The sequence below is a fragment of the Brassica oleracea genome, chromosome C4 (genome assembly GCF_000695525.1).
Source record: "Brassica oleracea var. oleracea cultivar TO1000 chromosome C4, BOL, whole genome shotgun sequence".
Lineage (NCBI taxonomy): Eukaryota > Viridiplantae > Streptophyta > Magnoliopsida > Brassicales > Brassicaceae > Brassica > Brassica oleracea.
In genome coordinates, this window is record NC_027751.1 from 4795976 (window position 1) to 4823880 (window position 27905).

The 27905-nt window shown below is 31.1% G+C and overlaps 3 protein-coding genes and 1 pseudogene across 3 annotated transcripts; 3 read left to right on the forward strand and 1 right to left on the reverse strand.

The window, feature by feature from the left end:
* Window positions 1–1793: 1793 nt before the first annotated feature.
* On the reverse strand, window positions 1794–3787 carry LOC106337224 (serine/threonine-protein kinase BIK1-like). The gene is made up of 6 exons (XM_013776292.1): window positions 3504–3787; window positions 3126–3427; window positions 2905–3040; window positions 2675–2817; window positions 2463–2586; window positions 1794–2386 (listed from the first exon to the last, which is right to left on the reverse strand). The coding sequence occupies exons 1-6, from the start codon at window positions 3553–3555 to the stop codon at window positions 1983–1985; spliced, it is 1161 nt and encodes a 386-aa protein (XP_013631746.1). The 5' UTR covers window positions 3556–3787; the 3' UTR covers window positions 1794–1982.
* Window positions 3788–10144: 6357 nt separating this feature from the next.
* Window positions 10145–14074, forward strand: LOC106337904 (annotated as a pseudogene).
* Window positions 14075–20544: 6470 nt separating this feature from the next.
* On the forward strand, window positions 20545–22271 carry LOC106340611 (glucan endo-1,3-beta-glucosidase-like). The gene is made up of 2 exons (XM_013779460.1): window positions 20545–21096; window positions 21323–22271. Exons 1-2 carry the CDS (start codon window positions 20632–20634, stop codon window positions 22208–22210), a joined length of 1353 nt encoding a protein of 450 aa, XP_013634914.1. The 5' UTR covers window positions 20545–20631; the 3' UTR covers window positions 22211–22271.
* Window positions 22272–27055: 4784 nt separating this feature from the next.
* On the forward strand, window positions 27056–27475 carry LOC106337905 (glucan endo-1,3-beta-D-glucosidase-like). The gene has a single exon (XM_013777005.1). The coding sequence runs from the start codon at window positions 27056–27058 to the stop codon at window positions 27473–27475; it is 420 nt and encodes a 139-aa protein (XP_013632459.1).
* The last annotated feature ends 430 nt before the right edge of the window (window positions 27476–27905 follow it).

Here is a 27905-nt window from a genome sequence, read left to right on the forward strand (position 1 = left end):
GAAACATAATTTTAAGCAGTTGGTAAACATGTTTACAAGTTATTGTTCTAAGGTCTTCAGCCTTTTATATTGTCTAGGACTTAAGTCTTTTACTTGTCTTTGTGCAGGGAGGTGCCAATAACCTTGGCGATGATATGCGAGGAGCTGGAGCAGTTAAAGCTCAGCCCTCCAGTAATGTTACTAACGTTGTCCCTCTAAACCACACTGGTATGGTTGCTTGTAGCGTTACAGAGGAAGCTACAGGGGCGAGTAGTTGCAGCGTTGTAGAATCTGTTTCGGGTGGAGTCACAGCTGACGGTGCACAACTTCTAGAGGATGTTGACGTCGTAAAAAACCACGCAATGGTTAGCTTCCCAGCTTTGAGAATGTCCAAGCTCAATGCCCGTTACTGATTTTCCTTTTTTTTAATCTTCTTAGCTTAAATAAATTGTCTACAAACTCCCTTCTATGATTTATTTTGGTCTTCTTTTTGTTGCTTTCTATTTTCTTGGCTAGGTTATCCAGAAACCTTTTGGTCACAAACTTATTTTATAAAACCCATTTATAAAAGCTTATCGTCTATTAGTTTTTTTTTTTATCACAGAAATTTCATTAATAATAAAAAGAGAGAATTGACCCAAAACATGGCCCAAACTCAGGAGTCCATTACACAGAAGAGAAAATATGAAAATTTGTTTTAAACTTTTACTTAGCTGAGAAACTTGATATCAAGTCTTACAAAAATGATTCGGAACCACGCAGTATATTACTACGAAAACAAAACCTCTGATTCCTTGATGATCAAGCAATAACAATGACTAACGTCTAAACCTTAATCGTTTTATATAGATTCAAACAGTCACACAATGCATTTGGTAAGGAATTATAGATAAGTAAGATGTTGATTACAGTTAAATACGTTAGGTCCGCTTAGCATGATGCTTGCTCCTTAACGGATCCCCTAGAAGAGCGTCCGCTTGATCAACATATTGGATGAGTTCCCAGTTATTGGATAAGTTCCCTTAGATAAAAAGATAACAATTTTTTATTCAGCTTCTGCGTATGTTTTGGATGAACATATTCGTTGATCGTCTTCTAAGGCAAATAAAGTTGAGCCACTACAGAGACACTTACACTAAATGAATTAGACACACCCAACAGTCTTGAAATGTCTAAGATAATTATTGTTTAAACTTAGGCAGGAAACTTATTCATTAACAAATTTCAAATGCAATTGCCAAAAATAAAAACATTAATATTTTCCAAATACCAAAAATATATATTAAATTAAATTTGTGTCATTTAAATAATAGATAATTATTTTAGATGTTCAATATCATAGTGTATTTTGGATAAATATTAGGAACTGAAATCATGTTTAAACTATTTGGTATAAGTTCATTTTGGGATTTTGAATATTTCGAATTCTATCAGATATCCATTTAGGTTTGTGTTCGGTTTGGATAAAACCCATAATCCGAAATATCATAAAAAATATATAGTTGGTATTTATTTCGGGTTCAGAATAGTTCAGATTCATTTTTATTGGATCAGATTCGGTTTATTTGTCTAGATCTACATTTTTCATTTTCGAACATCAACTTTACTTTATGTTTAAAGTTCAACTATATTAACTTTATTACAACTATCAATTATTTATTCTATTTTTATTGAGTCGATCAGTGAAAACCACTTATGATATTCTTCTTTGACCTAACCAACTTCAAAACAAAGTTGTATACTACGATCGTTAACAACTATCAAATGGATCAGAAAATTATCATTCTCTTTCAACATATTTACATCTTTATATATTTAAAAATATTTTATTTACTGAAACCATAAAATTAATTTAAAATTTATTAAAAACAACACATACGAGAGCCGGAATACCGCTAGTATGTTATAAAGGATTTTCGCAGTAACAAGCACCCACCAGAAAAAAATTCCCATTGCCGTTGACCAGTTTCCCAAGTCTCAAAAAGGCTTAGGTGATGTGCCTGCTAAAAAGGTTTGGGTGTGGACCGTTTCTCTGGTAACTTAGCTCCGGTTTTAAAACCTTGCGTCTTGTTAACCGGATCGGTCTGGGTTGGTTTTCCCAAGTTATCCTGAAGTTGCTGCAAGGCACGGACCACTTGGTCCATGGTCGGGCGAGCCTTCGGTTCCAACGAGAGACACTGAACCGCAATGCTGGCCAATCTCACCGCCTCTTCGGGTAGGTACTGTGTCTCTAGCCGAGCGTCCACGATTTGGAGAACCTTGCGTTTGCTTGCGAAGTGCGGTCGAGCCCATTCCACAAGGCTTTCTTCGTTAGCCGGCCTGTTATCGTCCAACGCTTGTTTACCCGTCAAAATCTCTAAAAGCACAACCCCAAAACTGTACACATCGCTTCTTGCATTTAAATGACCTGAAAACAAGAATTCAAACTCTTATAAAACTTTAAATCATATTTTATATCAGGAAGATTTGTAAAAATATTTTACCAGATGACATATACTCAGGAGCAGCGTAGCCATATGTACCCATAATCCTTGTACTAACATAGCTTAGATCACCCGTTGGACCGTCCCTAGCTAGTCCAAAGTCAGAGAGTTTCCCATTATAGTCCTGTTAATTGGATACAAAAGTAATCGTAAAATGTAACTCAAACAAAAGTGAGTCCATCAAATTATTTGAATGCGGTTTCTTGTGTTACCGCGTCAAGCAAAATGTTGGAGGCTTTAATGTCTCGGTATATGACTTTGACAGGGTCACTATGAAGAAAGGCTATCCCCTTTGCTGCATCAAGGGCAACCTTGATCCGTAGAAACCATGGGAGCGGTTTAAAATATGTACTTCCTGCTTCAAAACCACTTCCATCAGAACAAAAAAGCATAACAAGAAAACGAGCTATGTAATGTTTCATCGATCAAGAATGGGACTCACTTCTGAATAGATGATTCTCAAGGCTGCCTTTTGGCATAAACTCGTATACCAAAAGATGGTGTTCATCCTCTAAGCAGTAACCAACAAGTTTGACTAGATTCGGGTGACTCAATCGTCCCAAATAATTAATCTCTGTCTGCATCAGAACATAACTCAGCAACATCAGACACAACCACACACACACGGACATAACTCAAGTTTTGAGGAAGTGAACACAGTACCAGCCATTCACGGTGACCTTGAAGACCTTCTCGGTTAAGCTTTTTAACAGCGATGACTAAACCGGTTCCGGGTTTAGTCGGAGTGAGATTGGTTTCATCCAACCACCCTTTAAAAACACAACCGAACCCACCTTCTCCGATCACACTGTCCGGTCTGAAATTTCTAGTTGCAAGTTTGAGCTCGTTGAAGGTGAAGTTCTTGACCGGCGTTGACTCAAGTATCTCCCCTTCCGTCTTCTGAGCCGCAGCCACCGTCGACTTCCCGCTCGACATGCTTAAGCCGTAGAGAACGCTGCTCTTACCTGCACGGAAACAAACACACGTGTTAACCAATCTTAGAAACCCTGTAGAAACAGAGATGTAAAGAAGAGATGGTACCATCGTTGAAAGGGTTTTCGGCCTTGACTCGAGAACTGAAGCAAGAACCCATCAGACTCCAGAACAGAACAGAACAGGGTCTCGTTCTTCTCCCAGTTTTGAGATTCTTGATCGTTCTTCTTTAGCTTTCTTGAACAGGTTTTTGTAAGCAGGAGATAACGAGGAATTATAGAAACTTTTCGATCCACGAGGAAGAGAGAAAGAGATGTGAACAGAGATCGGAGAAGGTGAAGAATTGAGAGAAAAAAGGTTGGTGTTAATGAGAAGCACGGGGGATGAATAGAAGAGAAGAAGAATAGTCGCGTTTTGTCTTTGTTCTACGTGTGTGTGTGAAAGAAAGTCAAACAAGTGGACACGATAAAGTCTAGTTTGGCCCAAAAGGTTTTTAAAAAGTCGTTGGATTCTATTTTGACTGAAATGATATTTATTTTAGAAAGTACCATCTCCAATGTAAAATTTTTAACTTTTTATTCAAAATAATAATTATATATTGGATTTGGGTTTACTTTCAACCGTACTCCATTTTTGAGTAAAAATAGAGTAATAAATAAAAAATAAAAAAATTATTTTATTTATGGAATAAATTTATGTTTACTATATTATGAAATAAAAAATAGAATAGAATAAAAATATTTCTTATTTCAAATTCAATTTTAAAGTAAATCATGGAGTGGAATTAGAAATGTTGATATGAAATTTGATTTCTTATTTTTATTTCTAGGAAATTGCGAAGGGAATTATCCGTCGTATTACTGGGTTTGGGTGATGTTTTGGTTTAGTTTACCGTCACTGTCTCAAAGATTACCATTACCATTTTGGTTTAGTGTGAAGACAAACAAACAGAGAAACAGTAAGACCTTTTATTCGCTGCCGTAATAAAAATTTCATCTGGTATCGTAGTGTGTCATCAGACTCACCACTGTCATGCCTGACGTAAACATTTTTTTTTATAATTAACGTAAACATATTATACGTAATTAACAACTAAAACTATTTGGTTTTTTTTTACAATGATTATTTTTTAATCTCATATGCTTCATCATTGTGCAATTAATAATAGAGCCTTAAATTTATTCGACGACTGATTATCGTTTCTTTGAAACTTGTAATTGATCAAGAGTTTTGTTTATGATGTAGTTTGTGTCGTAGGGTCAGATGCTTGATAAATTTAAATTTTGTCATCTTTTTTTTTTTTTGGTTTTGAAATTTTTTTTTGTCATCTCCCACCTCAAATATCCAATTTCTAATTTGCAAGCCGAACCATTAGTTATTTTTTTTTAATGATTTAATTCGTTTTCACCATTTGATTATCTTCAATTGATGTTTTGAGAACAATGTTAGTAACTTTGTTTTCATATTTTGTAACTATGTACCATGAATTTTCACATTAACTAGAATAGATTTGCTTTCTCAAAAAAGAAAACTAGAATAGATTTGTATTGAGTGTTAAAAAATCGAGATGTCATGTACGGGAAACATTTTGTTTATTATCGATCGTACGGAAGTAATGAAAGTCGTTGTTCTAGATGCAAGAAGTTTTACATACTACAAAGTAATTGACCCAAGCTTTCAAATTTCTTCATTCTCTTTCTCTCTCTACATATACATATACAAAAGAAAGTATTAAAAAGTCATAATCACGCATCCATTAAAATGAATATAAGGTTTGACTTGGGAGCTAGGTTGGTGATTATGCGTCGCGTATTGTTTTGGACGTCGTTGTCTGTTTGGTGGTTACTTGAAGACTTTTTTAAGCAAGACTATTTCCTCTAAATATTTCTCGACATGTTTGGTGGTTACTTAAAGACTTTTTTAAGCAAGACTATTTCCTCTAAATATTTCTCGACACGGGTTGGACACTCTTTACGTACGGACGTTCTCTTTTGACTTACCGTGTCTTGTCTTCCACACAATAATAGCTCACGAGAACTTCTTTTTCCCTAAAAGTTACCATCTGCTGGGAATATATAATACTAGGGGTATTCCGGCGCTGGATCGGACACTGGTTTCTCTTATGTATTTCATAGTTTCTTACTCTTGGTGAGTGAATTTGAGAATTTTTTTACTTATGGGTTAGATGCAGTTTTTTGGTTTACGTATGTATTACCGTTTTTTTTATTTGTTTAATTTAAGAGTCAGTGGAGGAGTAATATATTTTTTTAACTTTAAGAAAAAAATAAAGTAATAATATTTTTTATTCATGATAGAAAAAATGTAAAATCCAGTTTGTATTTACAAAGCAAAGGAAACAATGACATATTTTATTTTGATGAACCCACAAATTACTTTCCAAAACACGAAGGAAAAAAAAATCGCAGCATATGAACCATAGCTTACACTTTTCGCTGGTACTGAAGGTCAAGTTTACGCTCCACTTCTTTTCTAGTTTCTTTATACTTTTCAACCCGGGCTACTGCAGAGCGAAAGGTTTCAATCTCTTGCAACATTTCCGTTTCAGCAACTGATACTTGACTCTTAATATCTTCATGTTACCAGTCGATCCAAATTATCATTCAGTTACTATATACCAATTGAAAGAAAAAAAAAGCGAGAGTTGGTGGCAAATCACCTCAAGTATAGCTCATCACAAGCAAAATGTTTCCCTTTCGTACAGATTTGGCTATGATCTTTTTCTTCTTCTTCTTCTTCTTCTTCATCACTCTCTTCATCTACATCACTTTCCATCTCATCTTCTGATACACGCATTACAAAACCTCCACCTCTCCTTCCCATCCTTTTTAAACACGCCAATGTAAAAAACATGAGAAGCTGTTCTCTACTTTCTAAATATTAAACTAAACAAACCCTAAACCGATGCACAACTCAATAAAGAGCTAAAACACTGAATCAAAAGACAGAGAGAGAGAGAGAGAGAGAGAGATATACCGTAAGGTTGTCTGAGTCAAAGGCTGAGAAAACTTTGAAAATACATTGAGCTTCTTCTCAACAGACTCGATTTCAGAGAGTAAGCTATCAAAGTTCCAGTTAGGCTCAGGGTCAATGCTAATCCCATCGACCCTTCTCGGACAAGGAGGTTCCAAAACAATCCCCCTGCAAACACAAAAAGAAGCCAACTTTGAACAAATCTTGGCTCCCTCCGGCACCCATCGAGCTTGCTATGGAAAGCAAGAGCCAAAGAGTCAAACAGACTAACACAGACTGTTGTATCCCTGCACACAATCGATTTTACAAAGTCATATGGTGTAATGTTATTGGAAAAAAAGTATAACAAAAATGGATATTAGAGGGTTACTATGAGACAATGGATCTTACGTTTTCATCGTTACAGAGTTCGGAATCGACGCTTTCAGATGGTGAATCACATCGTCGCGGCCGCATGTGAAAAGAGGAAGACCACGACCAAACCTAATTTCTAAATCCGATTGGGTCTCTAAACGGGCTAAATTACGGGCCTTACATATTCATTTAAATAAAAGCCCAACTCTCAAACAATCGTTTATACGTAACAGCCAAGGAGAAAAGAAGAGAGAACATAGTCTACTTTATTGTATAATACTCTCTTTGTTTCATATTAGTCGTCGTCATAGAGTAGACATTTTTTTTTTATTTTAAGCGTCGTTTTGTATTTTCAATGTAAAATTTATTAATAATATTATCCAGATTATTTTTCTATTGGTTGAAATATTGTTAGTCGTATAGATAACGATGTTTTTATTTTGGAAATATGCAAAATTAATTTTTTTCTTAATTTGTGTGAATAATCATAAAACGACAATTAAAATGAAACAGACGGAGTATTTGAGAAAATATTTTTTTTTTTTATTTCTCTTACATGAGTATAATATTTATATATTTGTGCTATCGTATGAGGTTAGAAAATTAAATGTGTATTAACTACTCTATTAATTTAGAGTCTTACTTTAATCTACTTAAAAAGCTATCATTTAATTTTGGACTTATTCACATCTCATTAGAAGTAAATATCATATATGTTTCATATTAATAAGTGTCATTTTAACATTTTTTTCTTGTTACAAAAAAATACTCACTCTAATCCGAAATATAAGACGTTTAGAAGAATTTCTATTTCCAATATATAAGATGTTCTCATTTTTCTAGGTAATTTTAAGTTTATAAAAAACTGTGTAAAACTGTGTAGCCAATCAAATTTAATAGTTTTATTTTGTAATTGGTTGCGTAGTTTTTAGTTTATAATTTCAATGATACTTTTTAGATAAAAAGTAAATTTCTTAATAAGTGTGTACTACCTAAAACATCTTATATTTAGGAACGGACGGAGTATCATTTTAGAATTCCAGTACAACTTTCGGCTTAAATTAATTACAAATGCATTGATTTTATAAATAATTTCATTTATCTGAAATATTATTGGCTGAATATATGTAATCAATGAGAATTTAAATGCATTTTAATCATATTCTTAATCTATGTGAAAAATATCAAAATGACATTTTTTTATGAAACATATGGAGTATAATCTAATTTATTAAATTATTATAGTCATATTTAGACTTAATCTCCCAGATACATAGATGTTTAATTTTTGGATTACATAACTTTATTTATGAATTAATTATATTTTGTTATATCTATTAAATTTAATTAGACAAACATCACGGTGCTTCCCTTTCTCTTATACTACGAAACATAATTCATTTACAAGTGATCTTTGATGCACAAAGTAAATGTAAATCTCTGATCAACATAAAAAAATACATATCCCACTATTGTATACATTTTGGTATTAAAAATGTAATTCTATATTGTAGTAATTTTATAGTATAGTTTATATATATACTTGATCATTAATAATCTGATGTGCTTTCATAAAATAATATCTATAAATAAATTGATAATTTGACAATTTTTATATTTTATTATATAAAATATTCAAAATTAATAAATTAACCAATTTTCAAATTTTGGATTTTCTATATCAAAACAAATCAATTGTTAACTGAATCATGTATATATAATCTAATATAAAAGCATATACTCTAAATTTGATTTAATAAAAACTAAAAGAATATATTTTTATATTCAATCTAATAGAAACTAAAAAATCTATAAAGCATAAACTAACCAATTTTCAAAATTTAGATTTAATATATATATTCTATTTAAATTGAATTACTATTTTATTTACTGTTGACAAGTCATAGTAGGACCATTTACTTAATTACATAATAGGACATATTTAGTTATTTATACTAATCAATCAAATATATAAAATTTCTAAAATCTTAATAATCAATAAATATACTAATAATCAATCAATTTTCCTCTAAATTTGTATGTTTATAAAACAAATCTGTTGAGACAAAATCTAATAAAATTCTACTAAACTTTTTAAATTATTTATTAAATAATGCATTAATTAATTTAGTAATTATTAACATAATCTTATTATAAATAATTAATTTAGCTAAAAATCTATTATAAAGCAAATCATCATAATCTATATTTTATTAGAATAGAAGTATTATATGAATTAAATATGAAACAATATATTAAATTAGTAAATTAACCAATTTTACCTTTTAAAATGATTTCATTTATAAATTAATCATTCACCATTAAAATGGGTTAAAAATTGTAAAGTATGTAATATTTTTATACAAAAGTAAAATTATTAATATATGTTCTGAAGAAGATTTTCTATTTGATTATTTTATATTATGAATTTATCGAACTGAGCTCGAAAACGTAATAACAATTAATAAAAGGTAAAATGTATGAAAAATCACTATATATTAATAATGTAATAAGAATCCTAAACAATAATATTAAAGGTTACAAAATATATAACACTAAAATGTAAATTATATATTATTTTTTATATAATAATATTAAAATGATATACTTATAAAATAAAAAATATCCGCAAAGACGTGCAAGTTAAACTCTAGTTTTGCTTGTTAAATATGACATTTCCATTGTTGCGGCAGTTGATTTCAAACTAATTTTTTGATATCCATGCATGACTCTTAAATCTTATGTATGTATCTGTATTCATATATGATCTTCAATTATCCAAACATTCAAAACATAGTAAAGCTTGAATGCAGTTTAAGAAGATATTAGAGATAACTTCCCCATCCTTTAGATTATCAAGAGTGGAAAAGGCTTAGACAAAAAAAAAGAGTGGAAAAGGTGAAGGTATTTACGTAGGTCATATATGTTGGTCGTGTCCTCGTGTTGGGTTTGTGTAGTGTGACTGTGCGAGACATAGGTCAAATCCATGTGTAGTGTGTGTGTGTTTAAAAGAATTTGGCAAGTAATATAGCTAAGTCCCAGAAGGGGCGCCATAAGTTAATGAAAGTAAAGCGCCGATTAATTTGTTAAGAAAATTTGTATTAGCTGTAAAAGCTATTTCTCATCCAAGCAAAAGAGTTATGAATAGTATCTTTTTACATAGTTGCTATCACATTCCAATGAAGAGCACCTACATTTTGTGGGCTGTATGTTGTGCTCTCATACTACGTCTTCTGCTGCTTATTATCCATAAAGTATTTCAGAGACATGGATTTGTTACTTAGAATGATAGCTTTTCTGTATAGAGTTGCTATATTCTGTTATATCACATTTTGAGACCAAGTATTTCCAGCTTCTATGGAAGGTTGTGACCACTTCGATGAATTAGATAAATATGTTTGTGCATGCAGTTTTTCAACTACTCTATGCCTCTGTACGAAAGGGATGTTCTCTTGGCGGTTCGTACCCTAATCCGTACTATTAAGGAACAAGATCTTCACTCTGTGCACTACAAGAAATATGCACATTCTTACCACACGATAAACGCTATGGTAGGGCTTTCATAGCGAAACTTGAAATGCTATGTCATCGACAGCCATCATAGATACTCCCCTACGATAACATTTTTTTAAATGCTATAAAATGTGCAGATACAAAAGCAATACTTGAATGATATTATTAACTTAAATATAACACTATTTTTTTGTTACAAATTGATTATGATTTATATATTCGTGCTATCATAGATCTTTCTGGAATAAATTAATTAAAAATTAAATCAAAATTGCTTTATGATTAAAAATTAAATAAATTTTATTTATAAATTAAATTTAGTTTACAATAAATTTTGGTTTACAAAACTAAACCAATAATACATAAATATATTACTACTCTACTCTTAACTAACCAATTAATTAATGTAAATCTAACTAAACCAATTGATTAACTAAACCTAAACCTAAACCCAAATCTAAACCTAGACGCTTCAGCCGCCATCGCCACCTTCACAAAGCTTCAGCCACCATCCACGATCCAAACTCGCCACCGTCTGCTGTCCTCGCCACCGTCGTCCACCCTCGCCACCATCTGCTGTTCTCGTCACCGTCGTCACTCTCTCTCTCTCTGCCATCGTCAACAGCACGATATCACCAAGTCATCAAAACCATCACGCTCAGACACCATTGTCGACCTTGAGACCACCACCACCAAGCTTCTTCAGCCTCCTCCACCTTCTTTAGCTAAGAACATGAAAACAAATACACAGAGAGAATCGAATACATAAGAACAACAAAAAATCAAAATCAAAACACAGAGAGTGAGAGGTGACCTTAGTGGTGGTGAAGAGTGACATTTGAGAAGCTTCTGACATTTGACGGATCAGATCTCATGCTTCACTCATCAGACATTTGAGAGGTGACCTTAGTGGTGGTGAAGTGTGCGCCGGAATCGAAGGGAGTGGTGGTGGTGATGAGCACCTCGGTGGTGGTAACGAGCGCCTCGGTGGTGGTGGTGGCGACGAGTTGAGAGGAGGCGTACGGAGGCAAGTTTCAGAGACTTGGTCGTCCTCTCCATGATTCTTCTTCTCTCAACTCTTGGATTCAAACTCCAATCAACTTTAGATCTAGTCCTTGTCGTGAGAGAGGAAAGAGAGAGAAGAGATGAGACGTCGTGAGAGAGGAAAGAAAGAAGTGCAATCCTTGTCTTAACAGAATTGACCAATAGGAAAGAAGCATGAGGATAACCACAAGGTTCATTTGTGACCATTTGATTAAAGTCAATCTATGATCAAAATTAATCAATATGTATAAAACTGTTATTTTATTTAATAGTTATTTTAGTAATTTTAATTATATTTTTGAGTAGTTTTGTTTATATAAAAATTAAGTTATCCATTTACATTATAAAAGTAATGATATAGAATTAACAAAATGATTAGATTTCACTTTTTATAAGTAAGTTTAAATTAAATAAAATTATTGACTGGTTTGTGTAATTTCGAATTTGGAGTATGTATATCGTCTGGGGTATATATATGTTAGAGGAAATATATTTTTTATTTTAAATTTGTGGTTTAAGGTTTGTAGTGTATAGGGTTTGAAGTAGTGTATGTGGTTTGAGGTTAAGTTTTGGGGTTTATGATTTGAAATATAACATAACGTTTGTAGAGGAAATATATATTATTTTAAATTTATGGTTTAAAGTTTGTAGTATATAGGGTTTGAAGTATTGTATGTGGTTTGAGGATCCGTTTTGGGGTTTAGGGTTTGAATTATGATATAAGGTTTGTAGAGGAAATATTTTCTATTTAAAATTTATGGTTTAAGGTTTGTAGTGTATGGGGTTTGAAATGTTGTATGTGGTTTGAGGTTAAGTTTTGGAGTTTAGGGTTTGGAGTATGCTATAAGGTTTGTAGCCATTGCCTATAAGATAGACTTGGAAAGTTTTAAATATCAATTTTATCGTTTAAAAAAAAAATTATGATTAAGAGTAAAGTTTAGTTTTGTGATTTAAGGTTTGGATGTTGGAATATTAGGTTTAGGATTAAAGTTTAGTATTTTGTATTAAAGTTGGAAAATAACAGATTTGAAGACTAGATATAAGATTTGTAGTTAAATTTTAATAGTTTGATTTGAAATTTATAGGATATAGATTTTGATTAAAGATTTGTGTTCAGGAAATTATAGTTTAAGATTAAAAAGATTAATTTTGAGTTTAATTTTAAGATTTGAAGTTATAATATGAAAAAGATTAAAGTTTTAAGGGTTTTCTTTAGAGTTTAGGGTTTAAAACCATGTTTAAAATTTAGGGGTTCAAAGAGATTTTTTAGCGCTAGAAAAATGCTATTATATGTTTTTGATAGCATATTACTGAAGCCGCTTAAATAATGTTTTTGGCGCTTAAGTCTACTTTCCCGCGAAGTATTAGTGGAATCAATAATTTTGTCTTCCCCCTTACTTAATTTTCAAAATAGCATTAATTAAGTGTTATTTATGTTATTTTCTATCATAGCGTTTATCTAACGCTATTATATAAATCCGGAAATTTCTAAATCATCTACGATAGCAGTTCAGTAAAACGTGCTATAACAATCTGCTATCAATGTAGACTTTTTTTGTAGTGGTGAGATCCGGTACATGTAATGCAAGTTGCATCAGTTTTTATTTCAAAGCTCTTAAGACTCTCGGGATATAATGCTGCTGTCTGTTCATCAAGATGGCAAGGCGGTGGCAAAGTTCCTGGTGGTAAGGTTTTGCCCGTTACTGAGATTATGTGGGCTATAGACAATTTGTACAAAAAAATTAATAAGAGTTTTTAAAAGAACTTTGGTGACATACATCTACGTACATTATCTCTTCAAAATTTAGGGGTTATAGACCAATGTTTCTGTGACAACTCGTGCTGTTGACCCACCGATCCCGTGGACCCACGCTCACAGCCCTGAAGGGCACCGACCCTAACCCATCACATGTAGATCATCACTGACTCCCCATGTAGGTTAGTGGTGCTCTTGGTGGTACTGGAACTCAAGACCTTATCCTTTAACAACTCTCCCAAAGGATAAGCTGTCACCAATTGTCATGTGGGAGAGTTGTTAAAGGGTGAGATCTTAGGCTCGAGTAACGCCAAGAACACCAATAACCTATATGGGAGAGTCACTGAGGGCTCACATGTGAGGGATTAGGATCGGTGCCCTGCAGGGCTGTGAGCATGGGTCCACGGGATAGGTGGAGTCCACGGGACGGGTTATCACAGTTTCATTTGCCTATGTTCAGGATCGGTTCTGTTGTATTGTACAAGTATTTGCATATAAAAAATCTTGGAAAATTGATATGATTTTCTTGTATTCTTGAAATCACAGGAGACAATGAAACATGGACATCATATTGAGTAACACAGCTGTTGGCCAAGACTACCGTTTGATTGTCGACATTGATTTCAGAAGTAATGTTGAAATCGCTAAAGCCTAGAGCCGTGGATTCTTACCAACTGATAATGGAATCACTCTCAGTGGTCTACGTAGGAATGCTGGAACAGTAGCTAAACTAAACAAGTTCCTCCAGTTATGGTTGATGCAGCTAACCTCTCCTTTAAACAGAACTCGATGCCATTGCCTCCATGGACATCATGTGCAATCCAAATGGTATTCACCGCACAAGAGACATCTCAGAGTAATCAATCAAGAAGGTCCTGGAATGTTCTCACTCGAGTTGCACAGACAGTGTGATGAGAACTTAACGGGGCAATTCAGTTTTCTCTTCATGCTGAGAGAGATTCATGAAGAAGAAGAGCAGGAAGATGAGAGTTCACGGTGCTCGTGCTCCTTGAGTAGTTGAGCGTATATAATGCCAAAGAAATTTTGATGTGTTCGAGTTAGGCCTTGGCATTCGGATAACCGGATCGGGTTCGGATCGAGTATCTCGGATATTTCGGATATGTAAAAATTGGTACCGATCGGGTATTTATAAAATTTGGATCGGATTTTCGGTACTTGTCGGATCCGGATAATTTTGAATATATCCAAAGTAACCGTAGAAAAATTGATTCCGGTTCAGGTTTAGCTGATTTTATCCAAACATATCCAAAATGGGTGCTTTTACCCGACTTATCATAATACTCGAATCAATTATAAGAGGATAAGACCTATCAGAACTCTTAAATTAAATAAAAGCAGACTTGAATAAACTCACAAGAAAATAAAATCAGTCTTGAACAAACTAAAACCAACCTTTATTTAATGAGTTTAAGAACCAAAAATCGGATATTTCGGGTAGTCGTTCGGATCTCGGATAATACCTGATCCGACAGGTATCCGAAACATAAATGAAAGCATATTTAATCGGGTATTTCATCATATCCGGTTCCGACCCGAAATCCAATTTTTTGGATCGGTACCGGTTCGAAACTTCGGATCTGGAAAATATGCCCATGCCTAGTTCGAGTCTCTTTTTCTGAGTGTAATATTTCTTTTAAGCTGAGTCGTTTCTAGTATGGATTCATTAGGGTTACAATTAAGGGTGAGCAATGTATCTGTAAAATTTGATTCGATCTGTTATTTTTTTCGATTCGAATCGAAACATTTGGATATTCGTAATTTTACGAATCAAAACAGATATTAAAATTCAATATCCGTTAAAAAAGAAACAAATCAAAAGTACTAATACTTTTAAAAATGGATATCCGATCCGATCCGATCTATTATATACATATTTATACATATATAAAATTATATAATTTTTATATCTCCATATAAGTTTTATAATATTTTTGTTCACTTAATTTTTTTTTTTTTTTGAAGTATGTGGTTACAAACATTCTTAAGAGTACATGTTTTTTTTTAAACTCCTTCCTTCCTCCTAGCCTCGGTCGTGATCTTCCCACTCTCGTCAATGACAGCTGCCATAGGCAGGGCCAGACCTGACTTTTTAAAAGTTATAAGCAATGAAAAAAAATTGGCCCCGAAAATGGTTAAAAGGTGATTCAAACTCACAACCTTGACCAATGAAACAAACTACTAAACCACTGAACTACTAAGGATTCTTGCGAAGTTGCCCCCGTGATTCAAACTCACAACCTTGACCATTGAAACAAACTACTAAACCACTGAACCACTAAGGATTCCTGCGAAGTTGGCCCCTAATTTATTCATGAACATATTTCCCCCAGGCCCATACTTGAACAGCTTATGGTGAAGCCCGGCCCTGGCCATAGGTGTCAACTATGGAACATTGGGGACCCTTCTACCCGCCGCAGCAAGTGGTGGACTTCATCAAAACAAAAATCATCATCGACAATGTCAAGTTCTATGATGTGAATCCTGACATCTTCCGAGCCCTAGCAAGAACTGGAATAGACAGCCACCATTATGGAATGGTCCCTAAGGTAACATTCCAGAGATGGCCAACACTAAAAATGCTCATTAATGGGTCACTGCCAATGCCTGCCATTTCACCAACATACTAAGATTAAATACATCTGTGTGGGGACGAGATTCTTCTTACTAAAGACAATAACTTGATCTCAAATCTTATTCCGGCGACTCAAAGTTTTCACGAAGCTTTGAAAGTTTCCTGACTACCAAATATCAAGGTTAGTTTGAAATTTTTGGGAGATTGAGAAAATCGATCATATCAAGAATTCATGGGCGGATGTACGTTGTACAAGGAGGGCAGTTACCACCAGTAAAATATGACAAAATAGTTAAAATATGACAAAATAGTTATTAGTGTTACCAAATTTCAGAAAAAACGCTTGTCACAATGGATTTTGCCCCCATCCTATCTAAGCCTTTGTCTCCTGTTCGAAACTTTTGTTTCTTCATAGGCATATTTTTTTAATTTATTGAGTACAAGATATGAGCCCGTTGCACGGGTTTTGTTTGATGTTTTAATTTAATAAAAACTATAAAATAATAAATCATTTTATAATAGTTTTATGATTTTTTTTTTGTATATGTTGTTTGAGATTTATTTTATAATTAAAATTCGTTTTTTACATATATGTTCAAGTTAATATTTGTATTTAATAATCATTGTGCATAGCCGAATTATTATAAACTTTGTACTTAGGATTAGAGAAAATACTATACCTAAACGTTTAAACTAAACACAATCCAAAATAAAAAATTGAATGAAAAGTAAAAAGAAATGAAAGTCAAATACAATTAAACTTTTTATTATACATGTTCTTATGTATTATTTTAACTTTTTATTAAATAAGTCTTTAAAATTTTATTTTGTTAGGATTTTTTAAAAAAGAAAAAACATTCTATTTTATAAATTTCCTATCTATTTACAATTAAAAAAATAAAAAAAATAATATTAATACTCCTGTACAATTTTGTTTAAGATTTTAGTAAAAGAAAATTATTGTCATATAACCTATTACAATTATCTTCTCAATAGAATTTCCAAAAAAATAAATTGATATCAACTAATTATTTTTAGTTATTAATAAAAAAATTAAAATTACTATTTTTACAATTCGTATCAATATTAATTTTACACTTATTTTGTTAATTAAATAATTTTTAGTAATCAAATAAACTTTTACAACTCTCTTTTGGTTAAGACTTAAAAATATGATACATATATCTTTTGTTTAGTATTTTTTTTTTATAAAAAAGGAAAATAACTATCTAATATTCTTTTACAGTTTTTTAGGATTTTAGAAAAGGAAATTAATATTACATAATATTTTACAACTATATTTTTTTTAGGATTTAGAAAAATAAAGATCTATCAAATAATTATTTCCAGTTAATATTAACTATTTTTAAAAGTTTCCATTTTAAAATTGTTTTTTTCAATATTACTAATATTTTTTACAAATTTTCTTGTTAATATAATATTTTTACAATCATGCTTATCATTAAATATTTTTAAGTATAAATTACTTTTAAATAAAATTTTAAAATTCTCTCTAGTTAGGATTTTGTTTTTAAAAAAGAAAAAGAAATTAATTGGTTGAAATTAGAAAATATATATATACTATTCTTAGAAATCTATTTTATTTAGGATTTTAGGAAAATAAAAAGTTATTTTCACATAATGTCAGTTTTTATTGACACATTCACAAATCTATTTTTCTTAATTGACACATGTCACAATCATATCAGGTGAAATATTTGAAGTTAATTTTGGTTTATATTTTTTTAACACAAAATTATTAAAAAGTAAAGTTACTTAATTATAAAAAAATATGATTATTTTTTATTTAGAATTTTAAAAAGGGAAATAATTATTTAATAATTGGTTTTTCTTTTAGATTTTTATACAAATATTTTATTCTTAATACAACAAAAAATCTGTTTATTATTTATATATTGTTTCTTACACACACAAACACATATTCATCATATTCACACATACTCATGTACGACAACAACATCAAAAATAAAAATTATGGTAGCTTCATAAAAGATAATAAGGATAATAAAAAGTGTAGTTGCATCTAGAAATTAAAAACAAATATTCAGGTAATACTTTACATGTAAATACTATTGTGTTTTGTAAAAATAATACGTGGAAGATTGAACCTAAAAATAGATGTGAAATCTTTGTAGTTTTCTTTGTCATAATTTTTTAACATACATCTTATATATTAAAACAAAAGTCACAACCTTGATTCATGTGTCATTTTTTAAAACACAGACATAATGGATCTATTCCTACAAAATCATGTTACATTTAATATCTAATCTTATCATTTAAATATTGGGCCTACCAGAAATTTTTATTGAGCTATCCATAATTGGATTTAAACAATAAATGATCTATTAGATTTATAGATAGTATAAATTAAATAGATATAATTTAATGTTGTAATATTATACTTCTATATGCAAAATATTTAAATATTTTTCGATGTTAACTTTTTAAATTATAAAGATTTTTTTTTAAATAAGAAAATTATATTATCTAACAATGATTAATCTCTACTACCTTAAACCAATGAAAACAAATTTTAAACTATATAGCTTATTTTTAAAATTAAACAAAAACTAAATATTTAATTATTTAATCGATAATATAAATTTATGAAGCGAAAAGTTTAATTTTTTAAAAAAACTTTCTAAATTTGTGAAATGTTATAATATCTTTAAGTATGACAATAAAACAATATTTTATTAATCGTTATATATATAGTTATGATTTTAATAATGAAATAATAATCCGAATATATATATATATGTCATCTTAAAAAATTTAATGACCTAAGGTGAAATATAAAATAAAGACCTTTTTATAAGTTTTTTCTCAACTTTTATTTATTTCATTTCCATGAACTAAATAAAAAATTGTGGTATTCAAAGAAAAAAATTAAAAATGAATTTTTGTGTATAAATTAGATTTTGTTAATAGAAAAATTGAGAATGGTGTAAGTTAATTTTTTTGTTCTTATTGTATTTAATTATATATTTAAACACATGTCGCAATATTTGAAATAAAATTATTATAAAATAATCTTTTGGTTACGATTTAAAAAAAAGAAAATTACTATTAAATAATATTTATATTTACTTTTTAATAAAATTCATTTTTGTTAATATTTTAGTATATTTTTTTTAATTATGAGATAGATTAACACATGTCACAAATATTAAAATATATAATTGCCAAGTGTCACGATTATGTTAATTACCAACTTTGAAGAACCAATCTTAAATAATATTTATATTTACTTTTTAATAAAATTCATTTTTGTTAATATTTTAGTATATTTTTTTTAATTATGAGATAGATTAACACATGTCACAATATTAAAATATATAATTGCCAAATATCACGATTATGTTAATTAGCAACTTTGAAGAACCACGCTTTATATAATAAGATTCTTTAAGATGGAAAATCACATCTTCTATTTCTGTATAATCCAAATCTGCATGATTTCATTACCTTTTATTCCCGACAGAGAAATTCTTTCTGTTTTGCGTAATTATTTTTACTTTTACTTTTATTTATTTTCAGCATGGAAACACCAGTTCCTTTCTCTAAAATAATTACATGGTCTACAGATTTGCCATTTATTTATTGCTTTAAGCATATTTGTGGTCTTTTATTACCATATTTTTTTATTTTCACAATTTTATTTACTAGCTTTAGCTTTGTATTGAATTTTTGTTTTTTAAATGCAATATTTTTTAATTTTTATGACTTAATAATTTTTAAAATAATATATTAGTATTAAATTAATTTTAAACAAATATATATATATATATATATATATATATATATATATGTATTTTAAATATATATATATATATATATAATAGTTTTCCCCCAGTAAAAAAAATTCTTAGATCCGCCACCTATGTAACATGGAAACGAGAGCGGGTACGTGAAATCAGAAGCGTAGAAGCGAGATTTTTTAAAAAAATTAAGAAGCGAGTGTATGCATATATATATATATATACATATAAGTTTTTTAAAAAAAATCTAGAACTAAAAATTATATGATTTAATTAAAATAAAGCATTTATATTTATAATAATTTTGAAATGATTTCATATTAAAACTGTGGAATACACCTAAATTAAATTTAAAATAAATTATTATATTAATTATTTTTAATACTTTATAATATATATATATATATATAAGTTTTTTTTTAAAAAAAATCTAGAGCTAAAAATTATGTGATTTAAATTTAAAATAAAGCATTTATATTTATAATAATTTTGAAATGATTTCATATTAAAACTGTAAAATATACATAAATTAAATTTAAAATAAATTATTATATTAATTATTTTTAATACCTTATAATTAATTGACATAATATATTTGAATATATGATTTATCTTTAATAAAAACCTTAATGCATAAAGATAATTTATAGTATTAATTTTAATATTTGTATATTTCTATTCTCTCTATTCAATATCATTAAAATTTGGATTTTATATAAATTAAAAATTATAATTTTATATTTTTATTGATATAAGACATTGTGGTTTTTTTTAAGGAATGAAAGCGTAACTCCAAAACGGAATCGTAAGCTTCCAACGTGTTTTTAAAGAGAATATTTAGAAACGTTTTGGAAGCGAGATTCCGTAAGCTTCCACATAGTTCCAATTCTGAAGCGGGAAATGGACGTCTGATGAAGCTTCCGTGTAATGTAGTCCGCCACTAATCAAGATTATGAAAAACATGAAGATAAGGAAAGATTTAGGAGATAGAGATGAATCTAAATCTAGAAAAAGGTATAAAGTCAATATTTGTCTAATATATTATTCCATATTAGTTTAGAAAATTAAATTGATTTAGTATCTGTATAAACTGTTCAACAATACAAAAACTGTCCATAAAATGGAGATTGAACATTAATATAAATACCTACATATCCTTAGCCTATTGTTATCATCCAAGTTCATCCCTCTGAACAAGCTATGGCGACAACACCACATTTTTTAACTCTCCCTTCCCTCCTCCTAGCCTCGGTCGTGATATTCCTACTCTCATCAAAGACATCTGCCATAGGTATTAACTATGGTACACAGGGGAACCTTCCACCGCCGCAGCAAGTGGTGGACTTCATCAAAACAAAAACCATTATCGACAGTGTCAAGATCTATGATGCGAATCCTGACATCCTCCGAGCCCTATCAGGGACTGGAATAGACGTCACCATTATGGTCCCTAATGGTAACATTCCAGCGTTGGCCAACGTTGAAAATGCTCGTCAATGGGTCGGTGCCAATGTCTTGCCATTTCACCAACAAACTAAGATCAAATACATCTGTGTTGGGAATGAGATTCTTCTTACAAAAGACAATAACTTGATCTCAAATCTAATTCCGGCAATGCAAAGTCTTCACGAAGCTTTGAAAGTTTCCGGTCTACCAGATATGAAGGTTAGTTTGAAATTATTGGGAGATCGATATCATATAAAAATTATGGAAAACACGAAAATAAGGTAAAATCTAAAAGACCGAAACAAAATATATATAAATCTGGAAAGATCAAGAAGAAATTTACCAGTAGAGAGATCAGAGCTCCGAGTAAAATATGAATACTTTGAATTTGGAGACATAATACACTGTTAATGTGCTAAATTCATCGTTGTATAACTTGTTTTAGGTGACCACTCCACATGCGTTTACGGTAGTCTATAACCAAAATGCACCAAGCGAGAGCAGATTTAATGACGAGCAAAAAGACATTTTTGCTAAGATCTTGGAGTTCAATCGTCAGGCCAAATCCCCATTCATGATCAGCGCTTACCCTTATTTTATGGTGGACCCGAACAATGTCAATTACGCTATATTTGGTCCGTCAAATGCTATAACGGATACTAAAACGGGAAAAACCTATAACAACATGTTCGATGCAGTCATGGATGCAACTTATTCAGCTATGAATGCTCTCGGCTATGGCGATGTAGATATTGCAGTAGGAGAAACCGGTTGGCCTAGCGCTTGCGACGCTGCATGGTGCACGCCTCAAAACGCAGCAAACTACAACATTAACATCATCAAGCGTTCACAAAATATAGGGACACCTCTTATGCCTAATCGCCACGTCGATATCTACTTATTCGCATTGTTCAATGAGGATGGTAAACCCGGTCCAACCTCTGAGAAAAATTGGGGGCTATTCAAACCAGATTTTTCTCCGGTTTATGATGTTGGGGTCTTACGAGGTGGTGATACAGGTCCACCGCCAAGTAGTAGTGAAAAATGGTGCGTGGCGAAACAAGAAGCGACAAACGAACAACTACAAGCGAATATTGACTGGGTGTGTAGCCAAGGTATTGATTGTAAGAACATCTCACCTGATGGCATATGTTTTGACAACAACAACATGAAGGCACGATCGTCGTTCGTCATGAACGTTTATTACCAAAGCAAAGGTGGCTCGGAAGAGGCTTGTAATTTCAGCGGTAGTGGTGTCGTCACTACTACCAATCCAAGCACTAGCTCATGCGTCATGCAAAACGTGGAAGGCGGATCCGTACATGGAACTTAATCAGTACCGTGATTAGAACCTTTGCAGCTGTACTCAATAAAAAAATGTAATGAATTGTATTGTATCACAAAACAAAATGATATTATTTTGAATCATTTACATATAAATGAATGAAAATAAATAATTTAGCATTACTTATAATAACTGATGTTAATATCAACTAATTTTTTGTTACAAAAAAAATATGAACTAATTTAGAATCAGTTCAATTTATTCTAATTTGTATCACTTTAACACAATTGACTTTACTATATAAAGTTATATCAATTAAAAAATGATGGAATTATTGTTTGATTAAAATCATTTTAAAATGATACAAAATTACATTAATAAAAAAATGATGCTAATCAAAAATGTTAATATAACAAAAAATAATTAGGTGAATCAACCTCAGTTATAAAAACGAAGGTAACTGTTTTTTTTATCTCTACAACTTTTACTGATTTTCCTTACTATTAGAAATGTTATTTTTTGAAAAGAAATGTCTTTAACGTTAACGTTAGGTCCTTTGATTGGGGCTGCCTTTTTCTAATTATCCGTTTTGTGCTCAGAATGACGTTCCCCGTTTCCGGTTTTTAAATCAGTATTATAATAGTTGAGTTTTTCTTATTCCTCGGTGCGCCACATCAGCGTTTCGTAGGCCTCATTTTTAAAAAATGTGAAAAAATGTCAAGCTAATGTTTTGGACCCGGGTTATTGAGATATAAACACCAACATTTATACCACTAAGCTAACTGATACTTTGTACATTGATGGCCGAACCTAATATATATTTATGAAGGTCGGAAGCCCTTGCTTCTTCGGCTTCCTCTGAGAGTCGGGCCTACAAGTGTATTATGGGTTTCATTTTTCAATGAGATTCATCACGTTATATTAAAAAAAAAACTCAAGTTTGCAACAATTATGGTTTTCCTATATTGTAAACTGTTGTCGTTTAACATGAGTTCGAGTTCTTTTCATCATTGTCTCAAACAAGTCTGAGTTACAGAGTTGCGCCGTGTGTGTTCGTAATCTATTTTTTCACCGGTGAACTATTCATGTCCCCATCTTAAATCACTTTATCATAAATGTTCCTGATTTGTAGCCCTTTTGTAAACCCTATATATATGATTCTCATCTTTGATGAACCCAATATGCATCTTCTAGAAAATGTTTCTCTCTGCCTCTCCAGTTTCTCAAACCGGTGTCCCGACGTCCGTCACTCAACCTTCGAGTCTCTCCGTCTTGGTCGTAGTAGTCAGAGCATAGCCTTTGGCTTCCTCTGCTTCTGGGATTCCCTGAACTTCAAGAAAGACAAGGAGTTTGTGGGAATCACGGTTCTCTTTTTTGATGAAAAGGTAAGTTAATCTTTGATCTATCACACTTATTTAACATAATTATTTTAATTGATTTCCTAATTCTTTGTTGAATAATATTATTTGCAGATTCCGTGATTTATGGGTTTACTCCCGTCAGACGTGCTAATCATTACATGTCATCTTTGAAAGAAGGTTCCATTGTGAAAGTCGATCATTTTGAGGTTGCTAGGTGCTCAAGCATGTACACGATAACTGATCATCTATTCCTCATTCGTTTCATCTCACTAACCATTATTGGTGAAGTCATCACAGGTGCTCCTGAGATCAATCTCTAGTCAAGATTAAAATGTTTGACAATTGCCAAGTGATTGCGAACACAAACCTAGAAACTGGTAAACATAGCATATTCGGCAGCTCAAAGCAAGATTACAATCAGGCAAATTCAAGTGGAATGACATACCAACAACTGAAACTGGTAATTAGTCAACAACTTATCCCATATTTTTCTTATTCCTAAAAAATCCACTATGTTTCTGATCTATTTTTTCATCTACGCAATTTTAGCCTCTGTCATGGATAGCTCTCTCCCAAAGATTGCATTGACTATGGTTTCTGGAAAGAAAAAGATCTTGCTCCTGAAAAAAAGACTGTGACAACCCTGTTGTAAGATTTTAGTTTGTGCAGAACAAAAAACCTTGATTTCTTTTGAGCAAAGAGTGGAACCCACAAAACACGAGAGAAGAAAAAACAAAACACGAAATTAACATATTCAGACCTTCTCTCTTGCATGTCTAACATCTGGCGCCGACGAAACTCAACACCCACGGCAGACGAAACTGATGCAAGTAAACCTCTCATCAGTCATGCTTAAAATCAATCTACGTTTTTCAATCTCATAAAGTAAGAAACAATTTTATCTACATGAATCGGGAAATTAGTGCCCACATTCCCAACATAGAGAAAAAGAGGAGTTGAAGTCCTAACAGTTTTCTCAGTATCAGACTAAACCACAGATTCAAAGTCCATCTATTTTGAAACCCTAACATTTTAAAGTCATGCTTTTAAAAAAAAATATATTTGGCCATATTTCAGACTTTTTTGTCAATCCCAAATCATCTATAACAAAGTCCAGAAAAAAATATATAAATAAAATAATTTTCTAAATATGTAATTCTAAAAATGTTATAAGTTTTTTTAATATTCTATTTTTTTCTAAAAACAATTGGTGAAATAAGAGGAAAATTTTATTTTATTGTTATTTAAATTGTTAAATTTTTAAATCCAAATTTATTATTTTTTTTCCATGTCCTATTTGATTTATATACAAACAACTACCTAAATAAACACTAACAAGTTCCATCACCCTCCCCGTTGAACATATAAGATATAAAAATATCAACATATGACTTCGTCATTCATTTTTATATCAAACTCATCAACCTATGTAATTTCCAAAGTCCCATCCATCACATTATAGACAAAAAAACAAACAAATAATAAAATTCCGTAAACAAAACTATACAATGCATCTATAATGTAGCCGACCCCGCGCTTGCGGGGAGACTATGCACCTAGTTGATGTAAAAGTTAACATCACTTTTTAACAACTGATATATATTGACATCAATTATTTAATTAGGCAATTATCTCAAAAAAACACTAAAGTGAGTTTTTTTTTTTCACCACAAGAACACGCAACAAGAAAAATGACCAAACGTAAAATAAATTTCTACTATTACTTTTTAGATATATAAATGCAATTAACTATTTAAATAAATAATAAAAATAAATTTTATTTATTATTATTATTATTGAATATTACATTTTTGCATTTAATTTATGTAAATATTCAATATTTCTGCATAATTTATTAATAAAGTGATATTAATTATTTGCACCACAATTTTTAGAGTCACTTATTTAAGTGATACAAAAACCTATTACATCATTTATAAATTATAACTACAATATATAACAAATGATGTAATATAACTTGTTTTTTGCAGTGAGGCCAAATAAAACCACATATATAGTCGACAAAAAAACCCACATATCTTTTACAAAAAAAAACCCACCACATATATACACCTTTTTAGTTATATATTATATGATCATGTATACAAATCAAGTAATCGAAAAGTTTATAATATAATACAAAAATAAGTTTCAGGATCATTTTAGTACATTTTATTTTTGTCGTACAAATATAAAATTGTAGGGACTGAAAAATATAATATTTGTATTAATCAAATATAAAATCTTCTTTCGTATTATTTTTTTGTTGGCCTAATCTGCTTCTGCTTTGCACATTTAACATGATTAAGTCTTTACATTTTTACCAAAAAGAAAAAAAAAAACATGATTCAGGGAATATACTCACAGATTTTTTTTGCATGTACCGGAGTTTATTGTCACAGATTTGACGAGTACTAATGTAATACACTCACAGATTTCACAGTTCCGGCTCCCATTCAGGGATGGACTTTAATAAATTAACCAGATCTCGATCCGCACAACCGCGCAAATTTTTGTTTTCATTTATTTTCATATAAACATTTTGTTTTCAATTCTAAAATTGATATATATTATAATATATATGTGTCTATCAATTTTTAAAACATAATAAGTTTACGGTATATTTTTCATTGAATAAATTGTTTTAAACTTTCACATGTATTTGTAAATTATTCTATATATATATTTTTGGATTATTATTTCCTTATTAAAATCGTAAATATATATATAAAGATTAGTAAAATATTATTTTATTGTCATATTCAAAAATATTGCAACATTTCCCAAATTTAGAAAGTTTTTTAAAAAATTAAATTTTTCGCTTCATAGATTTATATTATCGAGTAAATAATTAAACATTTAGTTTTTGTTTAATTTTTAAAATAAACTATATACTTTAAATTTTGTTTCATTGGTGTAACATAGTAAAGATTAATCATTGCTATGTAATATGATTTTTGTTATTTAAAATTTTTTTTTTATAATTTTAAAAGTTAACATCGACAAATATTTAAATAATTAACATATGGAGGTGTAGTATTACAACATTAAATTACATCTATTTAATTTATGCTATTTATAAATCCAATGGATCATCTATTGTTTAAATCAAACTATTGATAGCCCACTAAAAATTCCTGGTAGGCCCAAAATTTAAATGATAAGATTAAAGATTAAATGTAACATGATTTTTTTAGGAATAGGTCCATTAGGTCAATTTTTAAAAAAATCACACATAAATCAAGGTTGTGACTTCTGTTTTAATATATAAGAAATATTTTTTTTCTCTAAAGTAATACCGTCATTGTGTAATTTGGTTTTAGGTGACAACTCCAAATGCGTTCACCATATGCTATAACCAAAACACAACAAGTCAGAACAGATTTAAAGACGATCAAAAATACTTTTTTGGTAAGATCTTGGAGTTTAATCGTTAGGCCAAGTCTCCATTCATGATCAACGCCTACCCTTATTTCATGATGGACTGGAACAATGTCAATTACGCTTATATTTGGTTCGGTCAAATACTATAATGGATTCCAACACGCAACAAACCTACAACAACATGTTCGATGAAGTCATGGATGCAACTTATTCAGCTATGAATGCTCTCGGCTATGGCGATGTAGATATCGCCGTAGGAGAAACCGGTTGGCCTAGCGCTTGTGACGCTGCATGGTGCACGCCTCAAAACGCAGCAAACTACAACCTTAACATCATCAAGCTTGCACAAAATATAGGGACGCCTCTTATGCCTAATCGCCACATCGATATCTATCTATTTGCATTGTTTAAACCGGTTCAACCGTTGAGAAAAATCGGGGGCTTTTCAAACCGGATTTTTCTCCGGTTTATGATGTTGGGGTCTTACGAGGTGTTACTGGAGGGGGTGAACAAAGCAACAATGGGAAATGGTGTGTGGCGAAACAAGAAGCTACAGACGCACAGCTAGGAGCCAACATTGATTGGGTGTGTAGCCAAGGTATCGATTGTAAGACAATCTCACCTAGTGGCACATGTTTTGACAACAGATTGAAGACACTAGCTTCGTTCATCATGAACGTTTATTACCAAAGCAACGGAGGCTCTGAAGATGCTTGTAGTTTTGGCGGTAGTGGCATTGTCGTTACTACCGATCCAAGCACTAGCACATGCGTTGAACCGAATTAATAATATAATATAGGCGGATCATACATCGGATATCCATATCCCACGGCCATGAACGCTTCGAGGAATTCAGAAGCGGTTATTGCGAGATTGTGACATTTAACAACGGTTAGAGTAGTGAACCGGGCTGGTTCATTAACTCTTGGTACAAGATTAGAGAATGCGATAACCGGGTGGTTATTGGAGTCAGCTCACTCCGTTGTACCGGTCTCCTC